A 22,123-nucleotide genomic window follows, 5' to 3' on the forward strand; every position below is an offset into this window, starting at 1 on the left:
ATGATAACTGAAGGATACAGTGAACACAACTACAGTCTACAATCTTTGCTAAAAGATTATGTAACGCATAGGTAAATGTGCATGATGTCCTTGGTTTTTATGCCTGAATCAGTAAGCAAAATTTAAAGTGGTGGTTGAACTACTTCACTATGTGGATTGTTAGTATTCACATCTGTAAAGAGAACTTGAGCTATGCTGTCTTGTCACCAAGAAATAAATGTCAAAATTCCCAGAGATTCTGCAGCCTTTACCTAATAAGAATAATAATATAACATATATTGTGCTATACATATAATGTACATTATAGTAATGGGTCTGAAGCCGTCAGAAATGAGATATGAAGATGGGAGAAGCAGCCATGGTTTTATATTAGTGATGCTATATTAATTATGACAGAGAAGGTTTTTCTATTATAAGCTTCATTTTTAAGATGCTTGAAACTTTCCCACAGGAATTTCTCTCATGACAGGTTTTTTTTTCTTTTTCTTTCTCTCTCTCTTTTTTTTTTTTTTTTTTTTTGTCCTACTAATGAAAATAAGGAGATTGGTTTTTAATGTTTTTGAAAGATTTTTATCTGGGAATAAAAGTGTTTTTCTATCCATTAGAACAGTTTTAAGGTACTTTACTTTCTGAATCCTCAAAACAAATAGCTTTTTAATGACCTTCAAACTTGTCTCCAATGAAGAAGTTTAGTGCCTTTGGTGTATTAGGCAGTTTGATTTGCAAATAATTAAATTACAAGCATTACCCAATGCTTCCTCTGCAAATTATTATGTCCCCAAATAGCAGTTAGCCCACTGCACCTTACAAATGAGGGGAACTTGCAATTAGTCAGTCAGTTACTGAAAATTAGCCATTCCTAGAATGTAAGTGCTGTGGGTACAGTTTTGTATGTGCTGAAAAAGAAACTAGAGCTGAAAATTAGTTGTTGGGCACTGACATGACACAGTCAAATATAAGTGAGCTCTGCTAACAAAGGAGAGAGCAGTATCAAGCTAAAATAGTGGCCTATATGATCTACTTTTTGTTTAAAATCTCACTAAGACAGAATCACCTCATTCTCTGAGCTCAACAGATTGAGATCCACTCAGGAGACACAAGGTTGAGATCCAAAACTGGAAAGGCCTTGACTGCTCATTAAAATGTTAATTATGCCGTGGAGGGTTCAATGCTGTCCTTCAACCATGAATTTTCACTGCTTGCCTTATTAATGTAGAAAGTAACCATAGTTCCAGAGGAGCAGCGGCATGATAGGAAGATAGAATGCACATTTATTTAAATGTACAGCAACACGTTATTTCTTTACATGCCAGACTTTTGAGAAATGGGCTCATGTACTTCTTCCCCTTTGTCACCACAGCACTAGCCACACCCCTACAGTTTCTAATTGTGTTCGACGTTTCTGGAATTTTCTTAATTGGGATGGAAATGGACAAGCTTATATTTGTCTCCACTATCTGAGGGCAGAGACTATAAATTCATAGAATATATTCTGCCCTTTCAAATTTTTTCATGAGAATTTAAAAATCAACTTAAGCATTAAGCATCATTAAGCATTGCACTTTAAAAAGTCATGTTACATAATTCACTTATAGACATTCCTGCTTCTTTATTATCCTTTTTGCATGTGCTACCGTTGAGGATTTAAGCACAGGCTATCCTTGCTTTTCCATTGCTACTCTGAGATCAAATCGCCATGTAGTCAAGAGTGTACAGCTTGGCAAATCAGTGGTATGAGATGTTCAGGAGTCTTAGAACGATGCTTTCTCTGTGAACCTGTGTCAACTGTAGCACCCACTCTACCCTCACTTACCTAACATCTTTTTGCTGTATGGGGAGTGGGTAACTTATGCCATCCGACAAAAGAGATCTGTCTTCAAGATCCCTAAAAGCCAGAAGTTTGTAGAAATCACTACATTTTTCTAATTTCGTATATTATTACTCTTGACCTATACTTATCAGAGCATTTATTATAAATAGTCCTAGTATCCAAAGAAAGTACTTTGAATGGAAGGTTTTCACTGATAATTTCATGGTAATGGCAGCATTTGGGAGATAGAAAGATTACATCCTTTGCATTTCATGTCAGAATATGACATGGATTCCTTCCCTGGTAATAGATACTTTTCTTCTTCATATTTCACTAGCCTACCAGTGATGTAAAATTTGATTTAGCTGTTGGCCATGTGGTTATATGATCCCAAAGGTTTAGTAATCTGGGGTTCTGTTTCTAGTTCTTAAAATCCTTATAGTAACAACAAAAAAAGTTCATGGTGAAAATCAATTCATACTATCTCTTTCTTCTTCATAGAGGACGTTAGTTACTTTGTTAGTTTTAACTTTGGTTCTTCTGAACATGGACTTTAACATTCCCCTCTTAAACCTGGAAATGTTATGATGCCACCATAAGAGATAATGTTTCGTGGATAATCTTGTTCATGTTACTTGACTCTTCTGACATGGTGTCTTGTTAATAGAATGGTATATGTGATCGTCACAATATATTGCATTTATTTAGGAATGTTAACTTTAGATATACAATTTTTATTCCCATTAACAATGCCTAGTCCATATAACCACTAAATAAATAGTTGTATAAGATATCCATTATCTTCAGTTTCATCAACACAATATCTCTATAAGATAGAACATGCACCTGTCAAATTTTATAAATGAGGACACTGAGTGCCAGAGTAGGTTAGGATTTCTCCCAGATAATAGTACTCTGCTGTGGTGCAGCTGAAACCAGAAGCCAAGTTTCCCAGTGCCATATCTGTGACTTAAAAAAACAACAACAAAAACAGAAACTATCTGTAGGATAAAGATACTTGTTTTCCCATAGATTCTATAGATAATGTTTAAAGGGGAGCAAAATTGGCAAGCTCTTTTGAAACTAGTCACAAGTAAATTCAAGGTATAATTTTAATTAGAAGGGGAAAAAAAACCTGATGGAAAGTTATTCTAATATTTACTGAAGCCATTACTATGAATTTGATTTGGTGCGTATACTTATCTGTGTCATCACATAGGTACAAAATGTTTGCAGCATGGCTTTTATTGAATGAGCTTTTTCACTTTAAACACTGTAATGCTGGGATATTGATTAGTTTTTAAAGAATTCAATAGTTGCAAATGAATGATATTGTAACAGTGCAAAGTTACTTGAATAAATATAAGACTATGAACCACCTGGTTTTGAACAGATTATTTTCTTAGTTTATATTTTAATTGAATCCAGCTTTTCACATACAGGCCACTTTATTTCATTTCTGTTTGTATATGGTAATACTTTGTTCTACCACTCCAATCATTTCCATATCCTTTCTATTTATAACCATGTCCCCAAATTGCACATAATATACTGAGGGAGCGAGCAGAGAAACATTGCCCTAATACTCCAGATTCCCTTTGTCAGAGTTCTAAGAATATTATGTCATCCAAATAGTCCTTTAAACCATATAAATCTCCAATGATCCCTGATTTTTGCATTTTCTATGTAAGCAATGATGAATCATATTTTTGGTTGTATGATTAACTCAAGATTTAAAATTTCTATTTTTTGAGACTAATAACTCTGACATCAAAATCACATATTCCCAGCTTTATCCCCGAAACAAAGCATCAGGATTTTGAGTGAATTAAACTTCACCTTCTAATTGATGTCTTAGTTTCACATCTCAGTAGTAGTAAGTTGTTGAGATCTATCCTTCTTTTGGGTTAACATTACAGACATATGCTCAAATTTTTAACTTAGAAAACAGCTAACCTGTGACCCAGTGCCAGAAGTATGACTAGATCACTTTACAGCCAAGCCACATCATAATTATAATTTCAAATGGAATGGGGGAAAAAAGTTGTATAATACAAATAGCTGCCTAAGACGCTTACTCAGTAATTCTGCTGTTGAATGTTTTTGTGCCAGAGTTTTAGCCAACAGAAAATTTTTGTGAATCATTGGTGTACCTTTTAGAGTGTTTTAGGAAATGCTTTTCACAAATAATGTTTTAAACAGTCCAGTGATTTCATTTAGAGGTATTAAGAACTATGGAAGAATTCACAACTCTAATAATTTCTTCCCAAGGTATTGTCAGGGAGGAAGACTTTCCTCTGCCCTTCAGAGTCTTTTAGTTGGACTAAGAATCAAATTGACATGAGACAGATTAGCAGGAGAAAATCAAATGTAATTTCTTCTGTATGGGAAATCCACACAGAATTCCAAAGGCTGTCAGGCAAAATGAGGTATATGTGTAATCCTGAACCTAGGAGAAAGGGGGTAGGAGTCTGTGTTCTTCAAAGGGAAAGAACACACTTCACAGGAAGATGTAAAAGAGTAAATGCAAACAAATGTTTGCTGAGCTAAGCAGAAACAATGGGACATAGACAACTGTGAGATTTTAATTCTCAAAATACTGTCACCTTTTCTGAGCACTGTCCCTGCATGTTCTTAACTCTGGTTGTGTACTCTCTTTGTATCTACCCCTCACTGAGAAAACAGAGGAAGGGGAATCTGCTTTTAAGTCTTGCAGACTTGGGTTCAATTCCTGGTACAGTCCTTTACCAGCTGGGCAGCCTTACCATAGCCATAATTTCTTGGCTTCATTTATTTCTTTTAAACATATAACAGTAAAGCCAAAGACAGGCAGTCCAGGGCTTGCATGGTTATTATACAGATTGAGGTATCTAGGCAACTTCCAACTCTAGGCTCTTACATCTCTAGGATCTTCATGATTCTAGATGGATGCATTGGGTCCATTTGTCTCAATATTCCTATCTGGGAAAATAACAACAATAACTACCTTGACATTTAGATTTAGGATTAAAAAATATATAAAGTATCTACCATAGGACCTATCAATGAGTTATACACTCTATAAATGTTAGCTGTTATTTTCATTACCATGATTATTATATTTGCCTATTGACTAATTAATGATGGCAGCTAGCATATTTTAACCTTTAATTATTAATAAATCATGGTGAGGATATTTATACATATTTATAACCCAGTAGATTGGCCTTCTTAGTGTTATTTCTTCCCATACTTTTTTCTACTCTTACTATTTCCAATTTTAAAAACAACAACAGGGACACCTTGGTGGTTCAGTCAAGCATCTGACTTTAGCTCAGGTCATGATCTTGTGGTTCCTGAGATCAAGCCCCATGTCGGGCTCTGTGCTGACAGCTCAGAGCCTGGAGCCTGCTTCAGATTCTGTCTCCCTCTCTCTGCCCCTCCCCCACTCACACTCTGTTTCTCTCTCTCTCTCTCTCTCTCTCTCTCTCAAAAATAAACATTGAAAAAAATTAAATACAACAACAAAAAAGATAATAGTTTTCCCATTTTATCAGTTTTGTTTTTGTTTTTGTTTTGCTATTGAGTTATAAGAGCTCCTTATGTATTTTGGATTTTAACCTCTTATCAGATCAATGGTTAGCAAGTATTTTCTCCCATTCCATACGTTGCCTTTTCACTCTGATATTTGTTTCCTTTATTGTTCAGAAGGCTTTTAGTTTGATATAATCCACTTGTCTATTTTTGCTTTTGTTGCTTTTGGGAATGTACTTTGGGAATGATCATTGCCAGTGGCAAGGGGGTGGGGTGGGGAGGAAATGGAGAGTTTCTATTTAACAGGTGTTAAATTTCAGTTATGCAAGATGAATAAGTTCTAGAAATCTGATGTACAACATTGGTTGGTGCATTTAAAAAATTAAGAAGATAGGGCACCTGTGTAGCTCAGTCAGTTAAGCATCCACCTCTTGGTTTCAGCTCAGGTCATGATCTCTGGGTTCATGAGTTCGAGCCCCACATCAGGTTCTGTGCTGAAAGTGTAGACCCTGCTTGGGATTCTCTCTCTTCCTCTCCCTGCCCCTCCCCTGCTTGTGTTGCCTCTATCTCTCTCAAAATAAATACAATTTTTAAAAAACTTTAAAAAATTAAGTAGATCTCATTTTAAGTATTCTTACTACAATTTGAAAAGTAAGTAAGTAAGTAAAATAAAAACTAATACTGGCAATAAAGCTGGTGCTACCATTCTTGTAAATGATGTTCAGTGACCCCTAAAGGGCAACATGTTCATGGTTTTAATGTGTATTTTATGACAAAGAGGCACTACACCTGCAAGATAATTTCCATTGAAGCCCTCAAGCTCCAAAAGACAAAGTGCAAATCTAATATAGCCACAAAATAACCTAGCTTAGCATCTGCATCATATTAGATACTGAATAAATATTTGTTGAATAAACAAATGAATTAATGATGTAGGAAAGTCCAGCTTTCTATATCAGGTCAAAATCAATACCAGGTATTTACTCAACAAATATTTATTGAGCATCAATTATGTGTCAGCCACTCTTTTAAGATCTGGGAATACTGAAATTAATATAACAATATCCCTGTTCTCAAGAAGCTTACATTCCAGTAATAAAAGACAGGTCAAAAACAAATGAGTCAAAAAATACATACATAATACATTAGATGTGATAAGTGCTGTGGGCACCAACAGATCAGGGTAAAGACAAAGGGCATATGGAAAAATATTGAGTAATGTATCAATTATTATATAGCAAACCTCCTCAAATCTCAGTGGCTTAAAACAGCAACCTTTTAGTTGCTCATAATTATATGACTCAGCTTGTTAGGTTGAGTTCAACTGGTTGGTTCTTCTGCTCTCATGGGGGGTGGCCCAGGTGAGCTTCGCTGAGTATGAGAGACAGCACCAAGTACCAGACATGTGAGTGAGACTATATTAGATCAGCCAACCACAGGCTGAACCGACAAAACTGCAGTGTCATGAATGACACCAGATAAAACCATCAGAAGGATTGTCTCATCATGAGACTGCAGTTCTCTCTGGGAGTTCAGCCTGTGGTTGACTGGTCCGATATAGTCTCACTCACATGTCTGGTAGTTGGTGCTGTCTCTCATACTCAGCGAAGCTCACCTGGGCTATCCCTCATGATAGCAGAATTTCAAAATGCTGAGAGTAGAAACTATGAGATCTCTTGAGTCCTAAGCTCAGAAGTCACAAATCATTTCCAGTGCATTCTTCTGGTTAAATCAAGTCACAGGGCTTACCAAGATTAAAGGAAGAGGAAATAGATTGTACCTTTTGATGGAAAGAGTTATATAGAACTCATGGCCATTTTTAACCTACTATAGATAGGGAGTTACTATCTTATAGTGGAAAGTCAGTAATGACGTCTCTGGTGGGATGACATAGTGCAGAGACCTACATGATATGAGGGAGTAAGCAATGTAACATCCTTGAGGAGTGTATTCTGGGCCAAGGGAATTCCCATCAAAAAATGCCAAGGTGGGACAACAAAAAGCTCAGTGTGCTTGGAAGTGATGGGCAGAGGCAAGTGTGTTATGAGATGAAGGTAGAGAAGCAATGACAGACCATATAGTATAGGTCTTTATAAGCCATTGTAAGGTGTTTGTCTTTTAGTCCAATTGAGATCAGAAGAACCACTGACAGAGTTTTGAACAGAGTGACATGAGTTGACAAATGTTTCAAAAGGATCTCTCCAGCTGCCATGTTGAAATTGAACTTCAGGTTATGTGGCAAAAATGGGGACAAGGAACCCAGTGATGGGATTTACCCAGGCAAGAGACAATGGTAGCTTAGAATAAAAGGGTAGAACTGATAGCATTTTCTAGAATAAGTTGTAATAAGGCAGAAAACATATACTGGATTGTGTACAGTCTTCAAATCCAGATTGTCAGCTTCTCTAAGAAAGAAATTATATTAATTTTTTAATGTGTCTTTAGCATTTCAAAAGCACATTAAATACTTATTGACTGATTAGTGAAGACTCCAGTCTTGCTGCTGGATTGAAAATAATCACTACATCACGCTGAATCTTTCAGAGTTCATCATCAAATGATGTTTGAAGACCAAAAACAAATAGATGGGCCTGTTAAGATCCATTGATACTCTTCAGATTACATTTCTACTATATGCTGAAGAACAGCAAATGAATTAGAACTGAAACGATTTGTCTGGATCCAGCAGTATTAGTCATTTCTTGAATGCAAATAATCATTAAATTAACTAAACAAACATCATTTAGTCCCTACTAAGTGAAAAGCAGTATGTCAGAGATTCAAAGGCAAACAAGATACAATTCTCAAAAACACTAATATTCTAGTATGGCATAAAGAGTATTAATTTTATAATTGAAGAAAGTGAGGTAAATTTATCACCTAATATTCTGGTGTTGGATAGAAAGCATTAGTAGACACACAGGATTGTGGGGAGGATCTAAATATAAAGTATTCCTGGAACTACTTCATTTCTCTATAACAAATCAGAAATCTAGTATTTTGGTAGAGGCATTACTATTGATTCCAGGCCCAGTATGATGGATGATAAGTGCTCTTTCTGGTGGTAGCAAAGTACCTGCTTCTAAATTTCATCCTAGTGAATGAAGTATATATGCTTTATGTGGGTGTTAATCTTTATTTATTGTGATACACACACACAAACACACACACACTAGTATATAATATTATATACAGACACCATTATGATTGACATAAAATAATTTTGAATAACAATTGAATCATAATACAGAGAATATTTTTAGAAGGAAAAAGAACTTACAACTGTTACCCATTATTGTGTTCTCAGAATTTGCAATTTAATTTTTTTAATGTTTATTTTAGAGAGAGAGAGAGAGAGACAGAGAGAGAGAGCAAACAAGGGAGGGGCAGAGAAAGAGAGGGAGATACAGAATCCGAAACAGGGTCCAGGCTCTGGGATGTCAGCGCAGAGCTGGACGTGGGGCTTGAACCCACGAACTGTGAGATCATGACCTGAGCTGAAGTCGGATGCTTAACCAACTGAGCCACCCAGGCGCCCCTCAGAATTTGCAATTTAACTTTTACTGTATCACCCAAACAGTAAATGATCTCACTAAAGAGATATTAGAAGTTTCGCATAATGAAAAATTGGTATAAAATCAATGTTTTTCTTTAATGTATCATAGGATATATTACTTAAATACAGGTTATAAAATATAGAGTATGACAATCTATCTACCTTTTGCTAACTTTCTCCATTGATAACTCAGTTTGTTAAAACTGTGACAGTAGTGCAACAATGCTTGCAAGTGTAAATATGCATGACATTCTTATAACTTCATAGGACATGTTACATTCTGTTCTAAAACAGATTGCAATTAAAATTTAGCATTGAAAACCTCTAGTATGGAAGTGAGAAACCCAACTTTGCCTCTCAGTCTGACTTAAAACAAGTTTCCTAAATTCACTGTACTTTACTTGTCTTATAAAACTAAGTGGTTGGGATAGATCAGTGATTCTCAACCCTGGGTGCACACTTGAATCATCTGGGGAGCATTAGAAAAGTAATAATGCCCAGGGCCCACCCTAGAGCTTAATTTTTAAAGGACTCCAGATTAATGGAATCAAGTGTAGAAAACCAATGGGCTAGATGATCATTAAGGTTACTTTTGCCAAAACTTTCTAATTTTATATTCATTGTGTTTTGACATAGTAACAATTGCTAGAGATAACAATATTTTCAGTTTTTGTATGGCCTAAAAAGTAGAAATTACCCTCAAATACTGTTTCAACACAAAATTGAGAATATTTTCTCATTTGTACTTCAAAATTTTCTGTTCTATGGGAGTAATTTACACCAAGAGCCATATATACATCATTTATTTGGGTGTAACATACACATTAAAATAGTACAGGGGCACCTGGGTGGCTCAGTCAGTTAAGCATCCCACTCTTGATATCAGCTCAGGTCATGATCTCACAGTTCATGAGAATGAGCCCCGTGTCAGGGCACTTTCAGTGTAGAGCCTGCTTGGATTCTCTCTCTTTCTCTCTCTCTCTCTCTCTCTCTCTCTCCCTCCCTCCCTCTCTCTCTCCCTCTCTCCCTCTCCCTCTCCCTCTCCCTCTCCCTCTTTCCTCCCCCTCTTCTCTCTCTCTCTCTCTCTCTCTCTTTCTCTCCCTCTCCCTCTCTCTCTGCTCTCTTTCTCTCCAAATAATTTTTAAAAATAAATAAAAAATTAAAAAATACAGATTCAACTAATTTTTAGATATTAATGACCATTATGATGGGAAACAATTGCTTTCTTTCAGTACACATTCATTGTAAAAATAGTATACTCAGAGGTTGTGTGTAGATTTTTTTGAATTGTCGTTGTATCTATGTTGATTTTGGAGAAATGGAGTATTAATATCCTAAAAGATAATAAATCTCCTAAAGTGTATAACTTATTCATAATAAATACTTTATGCATTGATTTATTATGAAACAGAATAGACAGTTTTATAAAAGAATGATTCAAGTGAAATGCCTGGTTGTATTGATACGTTAAAAGGTAAAAGTTTCATTTCGTGAAATGTGTCACTAAGTTTTTTTCTATCAGGTTTTACTAAGCAACTTTGTCACAGGGAACAGAAAATTTTTTCTGTAATCTTAAGTACTAATGAATAGTCACATATTATATTGTTTAAAACTCCCATGAAATCAAGAACCCAATGATATACTCAGATCCAAAAAGAAACCAGATAGATTGTTAGGAAATTTGGGAAAGGTCTCAAATAAATATTAAGCTAGAAAGTAATGGATTTTGTGTCTCATATTTTCACAGAATTCTGTGCTTGTGGGTATGTACGTTTGAATACTTTGTCCAGGCAGACTCTTCTTTTAGCCAGCCTAATAATAGGAAGAAGGAGAAGAGGTACAGATGACAGCTAACAGCTAACATGGGTGAATGTAGGTGTAACCAACAAAGAATGTGCTGGCTGTATGGAATTTCTGCAGGCCTAGTTATTTTTGAAAGCTATTTGAAATAAATTTTAATGCCCAGAAAAGACATTGTTAACAGGAAATATTTGATTTTCAGTATAATATGTATATCTGTATCATCATTCTATGTTCACTTCTGACATCATCAGTCTGTTTTCCTTATTGTATCTTTACTGTTCATACATATTTTGTTGTATTTGTTTGCCTTATTGATGGAAACCTGGAGTTAGTAACTAAAAACAATTCACAGATAAACCATTAATCATAACATGCAAAACTATGACATTGGAAGGATATGACTGCTGGAATAGTCCACATGTTTGAAAATCTTGTTCTTTGCAGACTGGGGAAGTATTTTGCTTCACATTAGCTCTACCAAATATCAGTTTGCTTTACGAGGTCTCACTGAAATCAATCAGACACATGTACCATGCTTTCAAAGAATTTTGTATAGTAGGAATAAGCTATGAAATGTTTGAAAATACAAATGACACATACTATAGGTTTTGTAATAATAATGACATGTATGCTTGTATTTAAAAACTTTGGGGCGCCTGGGTGGCGCAGTCGGTTAAGCGTCCGACTTCAGCCAGGTCACGATCTCGCGGTCCGTGAGTTCGAGCCCCGCGTCAGGCTCTGGGCTGATGGCTCGGAGCCCGGAGCCTGTTTCCGATTCTGTGTCTCCCTCTCTCTCTGCCCCTCCCCCGTTCATGCTCTGTCTCTCTCTGTCCCAAAAATAAATAAACGTTGAAAAAAAAAATAAATAAAAACTAATTTATAAGAGTTTATATGGTTTTAAAATATCAAGAGGTTTTATGAAATAATATAAAGTATAGTCTGAGAATGGCATCATGTTTTTTTGCTCAGCTTCTACCAAATGTAGAAGTTGGGTAATTGCCTCTGACCTTTCAATATCTTCTCCACTACTCATCTCCAAATCCTGATGTTCTCCTATCAGATGCATTATTTTGTATTTTATACCTTGTTTTAAACCAGGAAGTGCACATTATACTATACTCAGTCACTCATATTATTATTAGTTTAATCACATAAAGTCAACAAAGGGAAAATAATTACAAAGGAAGGTAGGGACATAGGCTAGGTAGTAGCCTCAGGAAGGTGCACATGAAGAGGGGATCTGTGAGATTTGAAGCATTTCATGCTTGGGGTGGAGTGAGACTGGTGTCACTTACTTTCCAATTTTGCCTGAGGCTGGGCTAGGTCAGCAATGCAATCATTGTACAAACAAAACAGACTAAATTGACCTACTTTTCTTAAGATGTCATATAAAATTTACATGATCTTCGGAGTCTAGCAGCGTTGTATTGAACATAGACTTTATATCTGACAGCCAAAGTTTAGTGATGCTAATATTTTCTTGAGTAAACAAACTTTCATTACCTGGATATAAATATATAACTGTCTCATATGAGGTCTTATTTACAGTAAAGTTTTTCCTTATTAAGACTTTGTTTTATTTGTCATAGCTACATAATGTGAAAAGTTTAAGTACTAGACTCCATCTTGAAAGCACAGATATAGCATTAAAGTAGAGCTGCCATCCAGGCTGAATAATGCAGAGGTTATGTTTTAAAACACGTCAGATTCCCTTAACTATATCTTTCTTCTTTAAACTTTAATCAACTAAGATAAATGCTTTTCATTTGGCCTTAACTGTTTGTCTCAAGAAGATAGAAGACAGATAGTTAATGAAATAAATTGAAGTGCTGCTATGGTTAGGAAGAACTGAAATTTAATACTGTTGCAGTTGGTTGAAGGTATAACTGATATATATTTTTAAATTTGTCATGGCTGCATGACATCATGAGAAAGAAAAGAGACCTCCTAATTTTGAATTGGTAATACTTAAAATTCTTTGGCTGAACTTAGGTAAATATTTTATGTAGTCCTCTTCAAATGCAGTGTATTCCTTCTTAAAAGAATTTGTAATTAAGAGTATTTTGAGTCATGAATATTAATGATACAAAAATCACAAATACTAGAAACATTGCTTCTAGATACCAAAAAGCATAGTGTGAATTATATTCTGTAGCTCATCTTGGAGGTTCAACTGTCACAGAAAAGCCTCTCTCATTGAAATCTCTCAGAAATATACTGCATACATATTTAACCCAATAGCTTTAGGCATTCAAGGATAGAGTAGGTGAAATCAAAAGTATCCTATCAAAATTATGTGTTATTTCTTCAAATTTTAGAGTAGTTTTTAACACAGATAATAACGTGGTTTGAAATTAAAACACACACATACACAGGTTTGCTAGTTAGTTTCCATACCTGGGGGAGGGGAGGTGAAAATTGGTGCATTCAGTATATAACACGTGTAATGGTAATAAAGTTGATTGGTCGAACTCTGTAGCTTTTTTTTTCTTTTTCTTTTCTTCCTCTTCCTGTAGAGTAGCTCAGTTGGGGGTGGAAGGGTTCTCCCCCCATCTTATCCCCCTACTAAGAAAGCGTAGGTTGATACCATTTTTATTGTTCTGCTGGGGTGGGAAATAAACCATATGCTTTAGAATTTTGAATGACTAGACCAAAGGCAAAATTGAAGCAGGCCCTCTTTCCCCCTTCCTACCGGACTTTGGGGTATGGTTATTCTTCCAAATGTTTTAGCAGACTTGGTGTTAGCTTAGTGTTTCTACTCCAGGGCAGATAGGCAGGTCAGGAGAAGAAATGTCAAGGGTTTCAGAGGCGTGTTGGGCTGAATGAAGTGTGGAGTGGGAAGCTTATGTCTGAAACCTACCCCTCCCCTGGATACCAGGCAAAGGCAATGAGAGTCGTAACCAGCTGATGCCGCTGCTGCTGCTTCCCGTTTCCAGGGTGAAATTTTCACAGCAGCTAATTCTAAAGGGAGGAAAAATCCCTAACCAGCAAAGGAAAAGATCCTATCACCCAACCCAAGCTATATAACCTTTTAGGCAGGCTTTTCAGAGAAATCCGCATTTTAAAATCCAGCGTTCACGATCCAAAAATACGGACGAGAATCAGAGCTGGTATGAAAATCTGAAAAGCCTCTTTACACTCTGAGTGTTTGAAACGATCCGATGAGCATAGGAAGTGGCTGCCAACGCTCTGGCGGCTGCTCGTGCTGCCACCGCCGCTGCTGTTCCTCGCAGAGGGCTGGACAGAGCTAGTCCCGGTTTCAGCACCTCCGGCGCTGGACAGCTCTTCTGCACGCTCCTGCTTGCTTTTTCCAAACACTCTCGCTTTGCATTACTGGAGATGCATCTAAATTACGTTCTGTTCAACAACAAGTAGATTTTTTTTTTTCCTGACGGGAATTACAGTAGACGATTCTCTCAATTAAACTGCATTTTCTTCTTTACGGATTTGGCCGTCAGGCGTATTTATCCCGATCTCCCCCCCACCCCCCCTTTGCAGGAACGAGTCTTTGGGAACGTGGTCCACCCAGGGATGTAAAACTGTGCTTACCGATGCATCCCATACGAAATGCTTATGTGATCGTCTCTCTACCTTCGCCATTTTGGCTCAGCAACCTAGAGAAATAGTAAGTAACAAAGGGAAAACAAGGCTTTAATGCAAAGGCAGGGACATTGTGGCGAGGGTTTCTCCAGGGAACTGCATTTTAAAAGGGGAAATGGAAAATGTTGCAGGGTGGCAAAATTGGGTTCGTCTCCTCCTTAGCTTCAGTAGCTTGGTAAAATGAATTCTAGTTGGTGTGTTATAACTAAATACTACTCAATTTTATGTCTTCTAACTTGAAATTTCTGCAGTATAGTTTTGAGGATGTACTCCATCATATTACTAATATGCTGCAAACTTTCAAATAAAAATAATTGCCAACTTAACCTTTATTTTGGAACTGAAAAGCTGGTCTGGGGAATTTGTAAGAATACTGTTGGTAATAGAATGAAGACCCCAGACACTATAAGCCAAACATATTGCATATCTGCATTGGGTATTTTCAGTACAGGTTTTCTGGGGGTGTCCTTGGATATTTATTTTTAAAAAAACAAATGAAGTTTTCATGAAAGCACAGACTGCCTGAAACTGTAAAATCATTCCTTAAAAGTGTAAGGCTTGTAAAAAACTAGTTTCTGAAATAGACAGCTGCATAAACTATCTAAAAGAAAAATAATATCCTCATAAAATGCAGTTTGAAGATTATTTCAAAAATTGAAATATTGAAAATAATTATTTAGATGAATGTGACTTTCTGTCTAAATTTGGCCTAAATATGCCTCACTCTTCTTACTTATTTTGATGACAGAAATACATAATATAATTTAATGTGCATACCTAAGGTTTGGAATACACTTGATCTTAAAGTGTATTTCTTCAAACTTCGAGTATTAAAAATAAGAAAAACAATAGATTTCATTAGTTAGTATCATGTTAGTGTCTAAAGAAAGAAACCTCTCAAATCAGTGACTGCTTATAATCTTTATATATGTTTCAAAATATATAAGGCTTATTTGTCAAGGTCATGTATTTCAGGGACTGATACTGGCATTATGAAAATCATCTCTGCATATTTCGTTAGAAATATAGAAAAAAACCCACAAAATATGTTTTAAGTTCCTGATTTTGAAATCTGATTTTCTTCTATATCCTTAGAGGCCAAGCAAGTGAAATTAAATAAGAGAATACTTGACTTAGAACAAAGTTGTCAAAAGTCAGAAAGTTTGAACAATTTTCAGTATCTAGGCACCAGATTGGGGAAGCAATGAGTTATAAATGAGAAGATCAAAGTAAATTTTACCCAAAAACATATTGTGAAATAACTGAACTATAGTTGTTGAATAAAAATGAATGCAGCTTCAAATTTCAGCTAGAGAAAATTTAACATGTGAATATTCACCATAGTTTTAGTTTTAGTAATTTGTTGTAGAAAACCATAGTGGGTAGTATGCCATAATCAAGCATTTAAAACTCTCAGGCCTTTATTACTTCACAGTGGGAGAGAGGGGGGAGCTAGAATTAGTCATTTTAGAGGTTGAGAATATATGAACTGAGTGGTTACTGGGTAATTATCTGGTAACTATAACAACTCTATTGGCTGTTTTTGAGTAGGATAGGGTAGTTTTGCTGAGTTTAGAAGTTATTTTAATTTATGAAAACATTATCTCTCCTTTTTTTGTTTCTTTTGTTTAATTTACAGATCATGGAATCCTCTGGTACACCTTCAGTTACCCTAATAGTAGGCAGTGGCCTTTCTTGCTTGGCCTTGATCACCCTCGCAGTTGTCTATGCAGCATTATGGAGGTATGTAATCAATTAATGCACTTGCACTGGAATGCTCTGTTACTCAGATTAAACCTGGCAATATGATCATCATTATGTCTCCTTTTTAATTTACTGAAAGAAGTATTTTTAGAGCAGAGTTATTGCAGTGATTGAGCCATAATAAATGAGCTTAATAATAAATAAATAAATAAATAAATAAATAAATAAATAAATAAATAAATAATAATAAAAGTTCTTACTAAATTTCTTGTCTGTATTTGCCTATGATGAGAAAATAAACAGAACAGACACACTTTCCTTCCCAATTCAAATGATGGTAGCTTTCAACAAGTTGCTTATCCTCAAACATGGTATCCGTAATACTCCAAGTTTAGTCTATGTTTGTTTCTATTTATCTCAATTGCCATTGAGCTTTAGAGTTTAATTGGTACAGCCAAAGTAATATCTCTGTTATATAAATATGTTCTCCAAATTCTTAAGTTTTAAGTTTTAAACTTAAGAATTTAAGCACATGCTTTCATTATATCCCAGACAATGAGTAAATCTTCTGTATTATTAATACACAAATACCACAATGCTATAGGAAAGTCTTGTGGTTGAATGTTTCCAAAAAGCCATATTTTGGCAAACTGATTACAAGTGAAAAATACATAAACAAGGGCATGTAATTGAAAAACTTTGTTCTACAGTATTTGAAATTGCATCTGCTTGATAGTGCATGGAAATTTAGTATTTCTCTAAGATGTGTTCTATTAATAAAAATTAGACCTGTGTATTTTAGACATTATATTATATCTGTTCACATATTGGTAAACTGTACCTAACCAAATGGCCAAAGTTCCAAATGGATTTAAAAATATTAAGTGTGAGACATTTTTATATCCATCTTGATTATTAAAAAATGTCCCCAAATTGGTTGTTATATTAGTAACTAGATAATTGTATATTATTTCCTGAAAACTTGTAATATTAAAATTGCACAAGTAGCTAGTCCTTGTGGTTTACTGTTACTTAAGAACAATTCAGTTGAAAAAGTAATTATAATTTAATAAAGAAATGTCATTTCATTCAACATCCTTTCAAAAAACTAATTGTTGTCCATCATATTTTATATTCTTTTAAGGATAAGAATTAATTTTCCAGGATATTAAATTGTCAGAGATACTAAAATTTTCATGCTTCAAGCAAAATATGTACACATTCTTGCTCCATTGACATAGGTACATAATAGAGGTTCTGCCTTCCTGTGGAGGAGTTATCTGGTAGTAAAACACTGACAGAGTGAGACTATCTGATAAAATATGGCCAGTCCCATGGAATGGCCTAGGCACGGTGTTGTAGACAATAGAACCCAGGCTTCATTGGTCAGTCAAGCAGACATTGCCCTGGTAATACAAGAACAAAATGCACAAAGGCTGGGAAAAAGACACCTTTGTCTTCCACAATTACCTAAATGGCACTTTTCAGAAAATGAGGCAGTGTTTAAGGGCCAGGACGTTAGGTAATCACAACTGCGTCATAATTCATACTCACTGAAGTATTTAGAACTAAGTTCCATTTCTCAATACTTAGGGTTCAGTCACCAATTCCAACTTCTTTTCTCCTCTCAATACTTATAGTCAAACTAGCAAAACCACTGCCAGTATAAATGATATATAAGGAAATACAGGATTAACTAGTCCGTAATAAAGTTTTCTTTAATCCAGAAAATCCAGAGAAATCACCTATGAGTTTTCTAAGAATTACTCAAACACCTGAAAGGATCTATTAAAACTTGATGTGAAATTGAGAAATTTAGAAGACAGTACTAAGAAACAACATAAATTTTGATTCCTAAAATTTAGTTGCTAATCAACTCATTCTCTACGAATAGAATGATTGAAATAATATTAATAGATTTATAGAAGTTTCAAGATCATAAATTGAGTGAATCTTGTAGCGTGACAAATTTAATGAATTTTATAAACATTAAATTTACCTTACATTACTGGATGGTATTACTGTATGGTAATACTCATTTTTTTTCTAATTAAAAAGTATAAATTTTTAAATTTTCCAATGATTTGCAAGATGTATGACATCAGAATTATTTTATATATAAGATAGTATTTTGAAAATTGGTATCCCTTATAGTTCATTAGAAATGTTCATCAAAAAGTTAATACACTAAGTTCTCTTCATTTACAAATATGTTCTGTAGAGTTATATTATTACATCTAAGAACACCTGAGCATATCTTTTTAATCCGTGTATTGAAATGATGCATTTACAAATTTTGTTTAAAACCCCAAATATGTTTATAAAAAGTTTTGGAAGTTGAGACATTTTATAGAAATTTTTAAAGCAATAATGTGACTCAGTATTGATGAATAACAGAAACATCTGAAGACTCTTCACGGTGGTCAGTCTGGGTCTTTTACCACTATGATTTTCCTATTTACAGAGCAAATGATATCACTGAAACCCTTTTAATAATGTCATCTGTGTGCTTATGTTGTCATGAAAGCCATTTACATATAAAGGGTCAATTTTTTGCAGCCCTTAAACTTTATGTGTTATATCTCCCACTCACGAAAGAAGAAACAACTTAATATTTGATGATGTCTTTAGCTTCCCAGTGTGTGGTTTATTAAATTTTTAGATAGTGATGATGCAGGGACAAGGTTAAGCAACTCTTGAAGACATTTTGTATTGAGAATTGTCCTAGGTTATTCCTATTTGGGTTTGTTTTATGAAGAAAGGAAATTTTTTCATACTGAAAAATTGCTTTTTGTATTTTATTGTTACTTCTGTTTTCGTTTTGCTTTCTCTTCTGAAATATATGATGGAATGTGAGGCTTCTGCCTAAATATTCCTCAAAGACAGAGATAGAGAAGGAACTTTGATAGATTTTACTTTCCAAAGAGTGCCTCCAGATCTCTGGCACCCCCATCTGACACTGCACAGGAAAGCCCACACCTGCTGTGGAGAGTGATTCCATGTTCTAATACAAATTGAACAATCTCAAACACACAGCAAGTACAAGTATGTCTTTTTGTTACTGTCACTCAGTAATTTACCGCAAGGTACAGTAGAGCAAAATAACTGTTACCCTTTCAGGGTAAGCAGCTGGTAGAACATTTGATTCTGATCCGTTTTCTCTGTGGCTTACATTCTTGGTGCGTGTAAAAATTATATAACAGACTGTATATAAACATTCCTTCATAAGGGTAAAACATGGCAGACACCAAGTAGTTTTCCAGCCTGGTGGTGAATTATCATTTGTGGATTGGACTAGTTTTTGGAGATGAAGATTAAGTTTTTTGGTTTTTTTGCTTTGTTTTATTTTGTTTTGGTTTGGTTTTGGTTTTGGTTTTGGTTTGCTTTTGGAACAATTAGAAAAGAAAAATATAAAGAGTAGAAGATGACATAAAAATACTTGAGTGTATGAAATGGTAGATGAGTGTTCATGGTTTCATGAAAGTAATGGCTGCTTTCTAGAAACAAAGGAATACTTGAGAATCTATGTGGGATTTTTTTCCTTTTGGTTCTCAGATTTTCTATTGATTTTATATGATAATAAGCATATTATATATACATATAAATAATGGTAATTATAGTAATTGATATATGTCCAAGAAATTTTATATTTTTAGTAAAAAATTATATTGATAACAGATGTACCACTTAGACTCTGTTAGAAATGCCATGTTGTGTACACTAATGTCTAAAGAAAAAAAATTATTCTAAAGGACTCTAGGACATGCCATGTCACTATAAAATTGGGTTTCTAAGAATAATCTTTATTAAAAAAAGTTTTTCATATATTTTATTCTATGAAGGATATATTTTAGTGTTTCTTTTCTGGATGAATTTCACCAATTTGCATAATTCATAATTCTTCATCTTCTGAATTTTAAAGTTGAACACTCTCTCTTTCTGGCTAGGTACATACGCTCTGAGAGGTCTATAATTCTAATTAACTTCTGCCTGTCTATCATCTCATCCAACATCCTCATACTGGTTGGACAGACTCAGACACATAATAAGGTACGACTGGTAATTATTCTGATTCTATATGTGTGTTTATGTTTTGACATAAAAGTTGATTATTGAAAATCTAAACATTCTAGATAAAATGGAGAACTTCTGATAAAAATTATTTTTAAAAACAAAATTATTTCATTGCTTACTAAATAAAAGTATTGCCTAATCTAGACTAGAAATACATTCCCTTGGTTTAATTTCCTGGGGATTGAGAGGCTGTTTATAATAGTAAAAATATGTTTGTTAAGTATTATATCAAAGCTCTGTGAGTTCAAAGCCTTGGAACATCAAAAGCACAAATTTTGATTCATTATCCTAATTGCAAATAGAATTGCCCCTGTTTTGGTCTACTTTATTAACACACTGATTCCTAAAAGCCAACTATAAAATGCTTACAAGTATAACGTAGAACATGAACATCTACCCAAAAATTATCTATTGCAATAATTGAAGACAGTATTAGCTAAAAACACTAGATTTTATGCTTTTCAAAAAGCTTTACTTAACCAAAAAGCACTGATACTTAACCACCATTGCAGTTCTTTATGTGAACAGTTACTTTCAGCAGAATGTAAAAGTATAGGTCCTATTTACAAGAACTGACTTGAATTGAATGATCATGTTTTTTTCCAGACATGACTGTCAGCTCTCTTTACTAAACTACTCTGAATGCATTGCAAGAAACCCATATAGCAATCTTTAATTTACCCCAATCTCAAAGGAATTCTGGTAAACATTGCTTTGATAATATTTGTTGATTAATCCAGGCCCGTTGTTTTTTTTCAGCTTTTTTATTGTCAAGTGCTAAAGCCAGTTATTGAACTTTTTTAGAAGCTATAATTAAAAAAAAATCTAATACACTTTTCAGCATGTCTTTTTTGATAGATCAGATTTTTGTAGGACAGGTATCAATGTGAAGAATTATAGCCGGTCTATTTTGCTAATCTCCGCTCCTAAAACTGCTGATTTCCACCAAAGAATCCAAAGAATCTGATTTTGGATCTGGGTAGGTAGGACCTAGGAAGTTCTTTAGGTGATTCTGATAGGATTTCTTCTTGAACCATATTAGTCTAGGCCAGGGGGAGAACCCAAGGGGGAATCACTAACCCTGAAGGACAAAACAAAAACAGTTAACAACCCAATAAAGGGCCCTGTGGAAGTGAAAAAGTACTTTCATGTACTTGAATATTTAGTTTTTCTCCTATTTAGGACTATAACATGAATTAAAACAAACAACAAACATATATAAGAATATGAAAAGGGAAAACAAGAAGAAAGGATAAAGACCAAAGGTGAGGAAGATGCCAGACGGAATTAGGAGAAGAGAAAGAAATGTACAAAATAGCCAACATCGGAGAAAGTGGGTGTAAACACTGGTACAAACTGGAAAGGAGAGGAAAAGTGAAGGGAAGTAAGGAGAGATGGAGAAAAGATGGAACTGTAAACCCTAAAGAATTACTAAATTACTCATCTCACCCTTACCTTTTTGACTGTTTACCTGGGCGGGGCTTCAGATCCCTTAGAAATGCTCATTTACTTGTTAAAACCTATTTACAATTCTTTGTCCTTGAGACTAGAGGTAGAAAAGCAGAGCTTTTCCTCTGAAATAGGAATTATTTATTGGGTTAGGAATCAGAAAAAATCAAGCTGTGGTAGCTTAAGCCCATAGTTTGAAGTCTTTGGTTTTGCTTTGTTTTGTTTTCACCCAAGCCCCCCTTTGCTCTATCATTGTTTACCCTCTTAACACTCATTAGAATTTGGAAAACTACCGGATCTTCAATACAAAATGTGCTTTTAAAACTGTTGCGTGCTGTATGGCAAAGTTTTTACAAGTGCTGAGCCCAATGTTTAAATGGTAGACTTTTTCGCAAGGTTTACTACATATTACAGTGATGATTGTCTAAATCATTCCTATCCAATAGTAATATAATAATGTAAGCCACAAATGCAAGTTATGTATATAATTATAATATTAGCCAGCTTAAAAAAGCAACAAGAATTACTTTTAATAATTAATTTTAAAAATATATTTAACTTAGTATATCCAACAGATGGCCATTTCAACATACAATTAACATTTTTGGGTCTTA

At 34.7% G+C, this 22,123-nt stretch overlaps 1 protein-coding gene across 4 annotated transcripts in view; it reads left to right on the forward strand.

Annotated features, from left to right (window-relative positions):
• The window catches only part of ADGRB3 (adhesion G protein-coupled receptor B3), a 731,624-nt gene that overhangs the window by 551,119 nt on the left and 158,382 nt on the right, over nt 1–22,123 (forward strand). For all 4 annotated transcript variants that reach the window (XM_086707169.1, XM_086707168.1, XM_086707167.1 and 1 more), the window contains 3 exons: nt 14,181–14,307; nt 15,922–16,025; nt 19,934–20,036. In XM_086707169.1, the coding sequence (XP_086563295.1) occupies nt 14,181–14,307; nt 15,922–16,025; nt 19,934–20,036 (334 nt within the window). The remainder of the gene's footprint in view (nt 1–14,180; nt 14,308–15,921; nt 16,026–19,933; nt 20,037–22,123) is intronic.

This window comes from Puma concolor, chromosome B2 (assembly GCF_028749965.1).
Source record: "Puma concolor isolate L17-30 chromosome B2, mPumCon1.1.hap2, whole genome shotgun sequence".
Classification (NCBI taxonomy): domain Eukaryota; kingdom Metazoa; phylum Chordata; class Mammalia; order Carnivora; family Felidae; genus Puma; species Puma concolor.